We start from the raw sequence: 9,771 nt of genomic DNA, 5'->3' as shown, positions 1-9,771 counted from the left end.
TGACTGTGTGCATTTGTCAAGATTCATAGAACTGTACACCTAAGAAGGATACATTTTATACTTGCAATTATACTTTAATAAGCCTAAATGGGCTCAGAGCAACAGGCTTGAAGGGGCTCCCAATGGCCAATTTTGAACTTAAACACCAAGAAGAATGACGATAGTAATGATATTAAGCACATGGAGTTTAAAGATATCCATGAGTCCAGAGGTATGCTAATTACAGAGGGAAACTATACCTTTAAATGGTAGGATCTTACAGTCACTACCTTATCTACAGATCAAACAACATCTCACCAATAGTGGGGCAAACTTTCACCATGTGCCTCCTGATATAATGTGGTAACAAGCAGAGAACATCACCTGGGCTGGACTTGCTTAAAAAAAAAAAAAAAAAGTTTAGCTTGACTCTCACTTCAATCAGCTGGAGGGAGAAGGCACCAGATTCTTCTCTGAAACCTCCCAGAAGGGAATGCAGCCCTACAGACACTCTGATTTTAGCCTTGTCAGACCCAAGTTAGCCTTCTAACTACAAAACTGTAACGTGATCACTACATTCATTAAAATGACAAGAGTGCTAGGAAAATAGCGGAAAGGGAGGATCCAAAGCTCACTTTGTTTCCCGGACACACCTAGATAACAGCCATATCGGAGCAACTAACTCACAAAATGACCCAAAGCCTGGCCTTATAGACTTTCCTCAGTTAATCATAGAGAAGAGGCCACATGTAAAAGGGGAATAGAGGCAGAGTCCCAGTGAGGAACCAAACTTTTCAGGAAACTAACCACACAGGGGAGGGACACCACATGCATGAAGGCAGAGGAGCTGACCCCACAGCAGGCACCCTGGACACAGACCTGCATTGGAAAGAATAGTCCCATAATATTTGGCTTTGGAAACAAAACAAAAAGCCAGCCTACTGAATGGGAGAAGATATTTGTAAATGATATGTCCAATAAGCGCTCAGTATCCAAAAAATATAAAGAACTTACAACTTAACACCAAAAAACAAATAACCTTGGGGTCCTGACTGGCTAAGTCAGTAGAACATGTGACTCTTGATCTCAGCGTCATGAGCTCAAGCCCCATACTAGGGGTAGAATTTACTTAAAGACAAAACAAACAAACACAAATAATCCAATTTTTTAAATGGGCAGAGGACCTGAATAGACATCTCTCCAAAGAAGTTATACAGATGGCCAACAGACACCTGAAAAGATACTCATTATCACTTGTCATCAGGGAAATGCAAAATCAAAACCACAAGGAGATATCACCTCACACCTGTCAGAATGACTGAAATCAAAAAGATAAGAAAGGTAGGGATTTTTTTTTGCCAATAAGTGTTGGCAAAGATGTGGATAGGAAGGAACCTTCATGCAGTGTTGGTCAGAAGGCAAACTGGCACAGCCACTATGGAAAACAGTATGGAGTTTCCTCAGAAAAATCAGTAATAGAATTACCATTTGGTCAGTAATTCCACTCTTGGGTATTTACCCAAAGAATACAAAAACACTCATTTGAAAAAGACACACACCCCTACGTTTATTGCAGCATTACTTGTAATAGCTAAGATATGGAAGCAATCCAATTACCCATCAACAGATGAATGGATAAAGAAGTTGTATGTATCTACAAGGATTATTACTCAACCATAAAAAGGAAGAAAATCTTGCCGTTTGCAACAACATGAATGGCTCTAGAGGGTATAATGTTAAGTGAAGTAAGTCAGAGAAAGACAAATACCATATGATTTCTTCCCATGTAGAATTTAACAAAGCCAACAAAGAAAAAATAAGAGACAAAAACCAGACTCAAATACAGAGAACAAACTGTTACCCGAGGGGAAGTTAGTGGGATGGGTGTGATGGGGGAAGGGCATCAGGAATACACTTATTGTGATGAGCACAGACCAACATAAAAGAATTGCTGAATCACTATATGATACACCTAAAACTAATGTAATGCTGTTATGTTAGAGGTCAATAAAAAAGGTTAAAATGGCAGGTTTTATGTTACACTTATTTTATCACAAATTTTTAAAAATTAATGTAATACAAAGAATAGCACCGAATTGTATACCTTAAATGGGTGTATTGCATGGTATGTGAATTGTCTCGATAAAGCCATTCAGAAAAAAAAAATCTCACAAAATGTCAAAATCCCTACCTTTTTAAGTGAAAGATAATTATTTTTGGTGCTTTGGAAATAATGGCCCTTACAGCTGTTTCTTGCTTGGTTTCGCAGAAGGAACAGTGGATTTGGTTATTCCAGGTCAGTGTGTCTTGTTGAAAAAAACACTGGAGACAGTCCTGTTGAGGAAAAAAATCATGGGGTAACCAAACTGGATGGGCCACAGCCTGGGCTCTCTATTTAAAACAGGACTTTGCAAGAGTTGTGGAAATGTAACCCTCATTGCTCTGCTCAAAGTCAACATATCCGTGAGGTACTAGTGTCTCCAGCTGCTGCCTGGAAAGGTGCGAAATCTACCCAAAAAGGACATGCTTCTTTCTCACTTAGTTACTGAAATGGATCCAAGTGCCCATCTCACTTCTCATCTCTGGATCCGCATTTTAACCTTTCTAATTTCTATCAGAATAATATTTACTATGCAATTTCCACTAAGCAAGTCGGGCAGCTGTTTTATGGGATTCATCTCATCACAAAGTGATATGGAGACTGAAAATTTACCATGTCCAGTGTTGTGGATAATAAAGACCACAGAACACTCAGAATTAGATCCCATGCCCACCGGGGCCATCCTCAATGGAGCCAGCACCCTGGCCCTGCAAACCATTAGGCTAAAGAGGCCTAAAGAATGTGTTTGAGGTTAAGCGGCTATAATTTTGGTAGAAAAAATGTAAATATGTATTATTCTGCAAGGGAATTTATTCCTCCTTGCCTTCTAGCTGTCCCCTGCCTTCTACCATCATCCCTCCCCAACCCCCCCCCACCCCCGACCATTTACAGATTAATTAGTGTTTGGTATTAAGGTGAAGAAAATTCAAGAGGTAAACTAAGGCAGTAGATTCCATTCTATCTTTCCAACATATTCCACACAGCTTCCATCTAAACACAAGAACTCAAAACTAAAAGTCAGAATCTTCTATATCTAGTTACCAGTCTGCATCTGCAGACCTTGGGGGTGAGAAAGGGTCATAAAAGTTTTGCAAAAACGTATGAATTCCCTACATGCACCAAGCCATTTTAGCAGGCTGAATAAGCCCCACCTGTCACTTCAATTTTACAATGAGGCTGTTTTATGGAGTACATTTGGAAATACAATGAATTCACAGTAACTTTTGGCTGTACATCTCTTTCCTATCAAATGTTGTTATCATGGGCTTCCAATTTGGTTTAAGTTACAAAGCAACCCCCATCATAACAGAAAATTGTAGGTAAAAGCCCTGAGAAGTGGGATCCAGGAGGAACCACCCCTACCTGAAGAGAGCACTCATACTCGGATGGAATGGGGAGGGAGAGGGCGGTGAAGACTTCATTCTTGTAGGTGCAGTTCTCACACTTCAAACACATGATGCTATAGTTGAGCTGCCCTTCAAACAGCCGGGTGATGATGGAGGACTCATTGGCAATCATCTTCCTACAGCACCTTGGGATAGATCCTTTCTCAAATGATCTTCGATGGCACTGAATCAAGAAACAAATTAGCCCTGAATCAACTATTGGTTATTTTTTAAAAGTTTTTAATACAATCACTTCATTTTTTTCTATCAGAATGACACATTGCTACCAGAAACCACTTAGTTTTGGATTCCAACAATAGAGCTCTTCTTAAGAGTATCTAGTAGGTGTGATTTCTGATAACTGTTATTTTCCTCCTAAAGTGACACCTAGCAATGACGACTCCCTGGTAAGGCATATGTGTGTGCCCCATGAGCTGACAGCCTACGAAGGTGTGAGACAGGGTCTGGGGGACAGTTCTTCTTGGGAAGAAAGTGAAGAAGCTTTGGAACTAGCTTTCAGTCATGCAAACTGATGTAAAGGTAAAATAAAGAAATTGACCTCGAGCCCCTTCAGATTATGGCAGCCCGATTTAACTAGACTTAACAGCTTGATTTGAATCTAACTCATACTCAGGAATAGCATTTCTGGGAGCACAGCCTGACTTTTTAGTGGTTTTAGGGCCTCAGTAGAATATACCTTTGGAAGACGCATTGTCTCCACGGCCAGCTTTACTTCGGAGCTATGCACGCTCCTCCTCTTGGCTTTCCTCTTTTTATCATGCCCTGCTGGCAAGCTCTTCCACCTGATGGTAATTTAATGTCCTTAATTTCAACTTTGGTCTTGGGAAGGAGAATCTATTTCTTTCAGACTGGCTGCAGATGAGGACCTAAGTGATTTTACTGACCACCACCCTCCCCTCTGGCTAAAAGCAAACAAACAAGTGCTGCTGTGAATATCTTATTAGTAAAACTGAAAAATGGAACTAGGGATTGCAGATGAGAGGGATTAATGGCCATAGTTTGTGATCTCTGACATTATGAAGTAATCTAACATTAGCACAAGGACACTGCCTAAAAACAAGGACCTATCTTTGTGGAGTATGCATCTCAGATCAAGGCTGAAGGCAGTGTCTCACAGATAAAGGCAAAACCCTTCATAACTGGCGATCTCATGTTTTATTAAAAGTATGTCCTGATCCAGTAAAGAACTCCAGTCCGAAATGCTTGGCATGAAGATGAAACTTTGCAGTATTTAGTTCTGTCCTTTAATACCGAGCTTAATATTTTCTTGGGTTTGTAGTTACCAAGAACATATACCTTAAGTTGTAAAGCTCTTATGTTATATCTCATGAGGAATATATTTGCATAAAAATACGATTTTCACTTCAGAAAACTAGTCGGTGCAGATGTTATTTGCAAAGGGAACCAATTAGTGTTTCCCGCACCTGCCAATCACTGGAAACACCAAATGAGCTTTTCCAAATAACAGCCCGAGATGTTCTCATTCAATGACACTGGAGTAAGGGTCTTAGAATCTGTGTCCTAAAGCTTTTCCCAGGTGATTCTGATGATTTGCTAAGTTTGGTGAATACCGACCAATTCAAATACGAATTGACTGGCTCCCTACTAATCCCCAGCACCTGTGCTCGGCACAGAGTGGGCAATATTGGCAGAAGAAATGAAAGAATAAAAAATGAAAGCTGCCGATAGAGCTGAAGGTCTGTCTTATTTCAAGGCCATTACTGCTATTTACCTTTTTCAGAGATTCATGAAGTTCATTCAGGACATAAATCAAGAATTCCTGAGCATCTTGTTGTGTTTTTTTCATGAATTCTGGGTAGAGTTTGCCAAAAGCTGACCGAAATATTTCTGGTGAGATGCATTCTGAGTCTCCGAGCCACATGTCTGTCATCACGTAGGCAAACGCAGTGGCAACCTCACTGCAATCCCTTGGAAGAAGGATGGAGAATGTTTCTGGCTGATTTAATGAAAAGAAAGCTCCTAAAAACTCAAGCATGCGTGGCATCAGACAGAACGTAAAGCTCCGTTCTTGGTTGAACTTCTGGTCTCTGGGGCTCTGTAGCCTCTACTGACTTGTTTAGCCCTCAGTAGGGATTCAGAGGGCTTCCTCCCTCGCCTCACCTTGGGGGAGGAGGTGGTGGGGGCTGGGCTGCAAGGAAGGCAAATGGTCTTACTTTTGAAGAGAAGTAATGTACTTTCCCGAGACAAAGTATTCCACTAGCGGTGAAATGCTGCAGAGACACTGAAGGATGGCGTTCATGTAACACGTGTTGCCCAAGTTCCGCAGGCCTGTCACTCCCTGGAAATGGGGCTGGTTCTCATCCACCTCATTGACTGGAGAGCTATCATAGCGGTCTGTGCACTCTGCACTGTGTTGGGGCCGTGTGGAGAAAGGAGAGCAGTTTGAGGGTACAAAATATGTGCAAGTGACAGTCACAAAGAAGAGTCCTCAATGAGTCTTCTGTCAGATACATTCCCTACCCAGGACAGAAGTGTTCAAACTCAAGGTCTAAAACTGCATTAATTATTCTGGAACTCTGAACAGTGCCTGTGGCCAAATAGGCTGAGGTAGAAGATTCTTCCTGAAACCAGAGCAAGAGGACAGAAAATATTGGCCTTTCAGAGACCTAGATTTGCTTGGCTAAAAATGCAAACTTTCCCGCAGAATACCAAAGTATTTCTTTCTTTCTTTCTTTTTTTTTTTTTTCTTTTCTGGGCAAATAATTTAGCTATTATTAGTAGTAACAATAATGGCAATAGATAGGAGTTAATAAAAATAATAGCTATCATGTATTGAGACTGGTCAGTGGTTAATATGCATTTTCCCATTTAATCCTTTCAACAGTTCTATAGGGTAGGTATAACTATTTTTAAATCCTGTTTTACAGAGGAGATACCACATTTAAATGGTTTAGTCATTTGCCTATAAGTATGTGCAGTGATATGTAGAGAGAGTATCTACCTAACTACTGAGTTATTTGGATTTATATATCACTTATTATGAGTGTGTGTGTGTGTACACATACATATGTATGGCATATGTACATAATGAGAGCATATATACATATAAACATGTATTAAGAGCTTATCTAAGCATATAAACATATATTAAGAGCACATCTATGTGTGTATAATATATACGTATATATTTGTATATGTTCCTGTAAACACACAGGTACAGAGAGAACATAGACTTTGTAAAGAACAGATCTTAGTTTAAGTCCTGACTCTGCCACTTTCTAGTTACTCGATCTGGGACACTTACGTCTGTCTCTCATCTACAATGCTACCTTGTCGGGTTGTTGGGAGGATTAGATTACATGATGTGAGGCACATGGCACGGATTGCATAGTTAATAAATGGCAAACTAAAAATATTTTTGAATAAGTGACTGATGTAGCATGTTCCTAACAGTAAGTGTATAGAATTCAAGAATTCATGTGCATAGACAGCCCAACATGGAGGAGACAACAGCCTCCCAGGGAGTCCTCCTCTCTCCACACACAGCTTCCTTTTGTGATGTGGCTGTTGCTCCTGGCAGCCCAGCATCTTGGTCCTTTCTGATTTTCCTTCCCATGTACAGTATCTAAAATTGGGTCTCCATGAGACTGTTACCTCACTACCTCTATTTATAATTCTGCCGGTTTGAAAAGTGTTCACTCTTACATGATGCTCATTTTCATGTTTATTGACTGGGGTCACCGGAGCCCCTGGACTGCCCCTCTTTAGAAGCATCTATTGCCTAGATATTAAATAACACCTTCTCTTCCTTTGGGGAATCCTCCACTGGGTCACACCTGGGGGATCCCTTCCAAAGGTGGCACATATCCCCGACTCCTTTGACATGGCCTCCCCTGACCCCCTAACTGAACTTATCAAGAAAGCTATAGTAGATAGTGGCTTACAGGACATAGTAGATACTGAAGTCATCTGCAGGGCAGGGCCGCTGTGAAGCCATTTTAGTGCATCCACGATGGACTTTCACTTCTATTCAGGAGCTACATCTAATCCTTTTAACTTCATTTCTCCGAGCCTGTTACTTTGGCTCTTTTTGTTTGTAATAAGCAATTTGTATGTTTCCCTCCTTTTTCAGTAGCTGTAAGCTGATTTTCATTTGTGCTTCAAGTCCATTCCAATTTAGATTTTCCATATATCATAATCATTTCCATTCCCCCTCAGGATTCTAGCATGTTGCCACGAGATACTGTTACTCAGCTACTTAAAAATTTAAAGAAATTAAATTTCAGAGACATGTTCAGAGAATGAACATGTAACCTCTCTTCCCCCATCACTCAGTTTCTCTTGTGTACATATGTAATATATACATACATATATATTATAATATATACATACATACATATATATTACATGATACACGCATACACAGAAGATTTACCTTCATATAGTCCATTATGGCAGCTCTGCCTCCTTTGGGCACCCATACATGGGAAGGGAGGCAGTTGGATTTTGCTGCTTCTAAAATGGATAGCATTGGGATAGACTGGAGTCTTTCTCTTCGTGGTCACCAATTACAGTCCAAAGAGGATATAGACACACACACACACACACACACACACACACACACACACACACACCACTAGGGCCACCCAGGGCAAATATAAGTGTTCATCATAGAAGGATTTATAAGCTGAGAGGTAGCAACGCTCACATGGTCTCTTGAGCTCTCATCCCATTGTCTTCATGGAGAACTGTTCTTAAGAAAGCCTTCAGCAAAGAAGCCCCTCCACCCCTCACCCCAACGATGCTCTATCTAGATGAAAAGAGGTCAGAGAGTAGGTGTAACCATGTAGCAATGAAAGCAACCTGGTTAGGGAAATGGTCTTGTTAGAAAGGGGAGCCTCTGGAGCTCCAAAGCTGGTACCAGCTTGTTCTTTCTTTAAGCTAACTCAGAATCTGTGAATAAAGGTAAAGAAAGGGCCTTTAGGGCCAATCCAATTGTCCTTTCTCAATTCTGCATTAAGTAAAATGAATGAAGTAATAAAAGAAAAATTCCTCAAAAATGTAAATATCAGGAAAGATAAAGAAGGCTGAGAACCATATCAGATTGAAAATAAACTAGAGGGGCTCCTGGGTGGATCAGTCAAGTGTTCAACTCTTGGTTTTGGCTCAGATCATGATCTCATGATTTATGGGTTCAAGCCCCAGATTGGGCTCTGTGCTGACAGCATGGAGCCTGCTTGGGATTCTCCTCTCTCTCTCTCTCTCTCAAAATAAATAAATAAACTTCAGGAAAAAAATAAAAAATAAAATAAACGGGAGAAACAAGACAAATATAATCCTGGATAGGGGACTGGATCAGGGAGGAAAATGCTATAAAAGGACATCATTATGACAATTGTTAAATCTGAATAGGATTACATATGAATAGTTTTGTATCAGTGTTGAATCTTCTGAATTTTATAAGGATTGTACCCTGATTATGGATGAGAATCTCCTTGTTCTTAGGAAATACACAGTGAAAGGTTTAGGGATAAAGGGGCCTGATATACATAAACTGCTCTGAAATGGTCAGGGAAACACACAAAGACACAGGCACCCAGGAGGAAAAGAGGGAAGGTTTAGGGATAAAGGGGCCTGATATACATAAACTGCCCTGAAATGGTCAGGGAAACACACAAAGACACAGGCACCCAGGAGGAAAAGAGGGAGGGGATAAAGTGATAAAGCAAATCTGAAGCAAATGCAGCCAAATGTCAGAAATGAGTAAATCTGGGTGAAGGTTAACTGGAGCTCTTTGTACATTTCTTGCAGTTCTTCTCTAAGTTCGAAACTATCTCAAACTGAAAAGTTCAAAAAGCAAACAAACCAAAAAAAAAAAAAAAACCCAAAAAAAACAAGGGGCACCTGGGTGGCTGACTCAGTCGGTTAAGGGACTCAGGTCATGATCTCATGGTTCGTGGGTTCAAGTGCTGCCTCAGGCTCTGTACGGACAGCTCAGAGCCTGGAACTTGCTTCAGATAGTGTCTCCCTCTCTGCCCCTTCTCTGCTTGCTCTCTGTCTCTCTCAAAAGTAAATAAAAACATTAAAAAAACCCCAAATATGTAGTAAACACAATTTTAACATGGATTTGTCTCCAGGAAGTATTATTGGTAAGTTAAAAAAGCAAAGTTCTGAAGAGTCTGTCTACAGTAGAAACCCCATTTATCTCCAAGTGCATATATGCTCAGGCTACACAAAAACATTAAGAATGATTGTTCATCCGGGTGCCTGGGGGGCTCAGTTGGTTAAGTGTCAGACCCTTGATTTCGCTCAGGTCATGATCTC

The 9,771-nt window shown here is 40.5% G+C and overlaps 1 protein-coding gene across 2 annotated transcripts in view; it reads right to left on the bottom strand.

The window, feature by feature from the left end:
• USP50 (ubiquitin specific peptidase 50) overlaps positions 1 to 7,607 on the bottom strand; it is a 28,802-nt gene extending 21,195 nt beyond the window's left edge. Inside the window, exons 1-5 of one of the 2 annotated variants that reach the window (XM_039237091.1) lie at positions 7,392 to 7,607; positions 5,661 to 5,855; positions 5,219 to 5,414; positions 3,443 to 3,649; positions 2,171 to 2,313 (exon numbers count right to left, since the gene is read on the bottom strand). In XM_039237091.1, the coding sequence (XP_039093022.1) occupies positions 2,171 to 2,313; positions 3,443 to 3,649; positions 5,219 to 5,414; positions 5,661 to 5,855; positions 7,392 to 7,444 (794 nt within the window). In that variant the 5' untranslated portion in view covers positions 7,445 to 7,607. Of the gene's footprint in view, positions 1 to 2,170; positions 2,314 to 3,442; positions 3,650 to 5,218; positions 5,415 to 5,660; positions 6,069 to 7,391 lie in introns of both variants that reach the window. The other variant, XM_039237092.1, reaches the window with a different exon arrangement.
• Positions 7,608 to 9,771: the final 2,164 nt, after the last annotated feature.

Source organism: Hyaena hyaena, unplaced genomic scaffold (genome assembly GCF_003009895.1).
Source record: "Hyaena hyaena isolate Hyena2069 unplaced genomic scaffold, ASM300989v1 scaffold_120, whole genome shotgun sequence".
Classification (NCBI taxonomy): domain Eukaryota; kingdom Metazoa; phylum Chordata; class Mammalia; order Carnivora; family Hyaenidae; genus Hyaena; species Hyaena hyaena.
The sequence above is the reverse complement of the archived record's forward strand: the minus strand, read 5'-3'. Positions and strand labels throughout refer to the sequence as shown.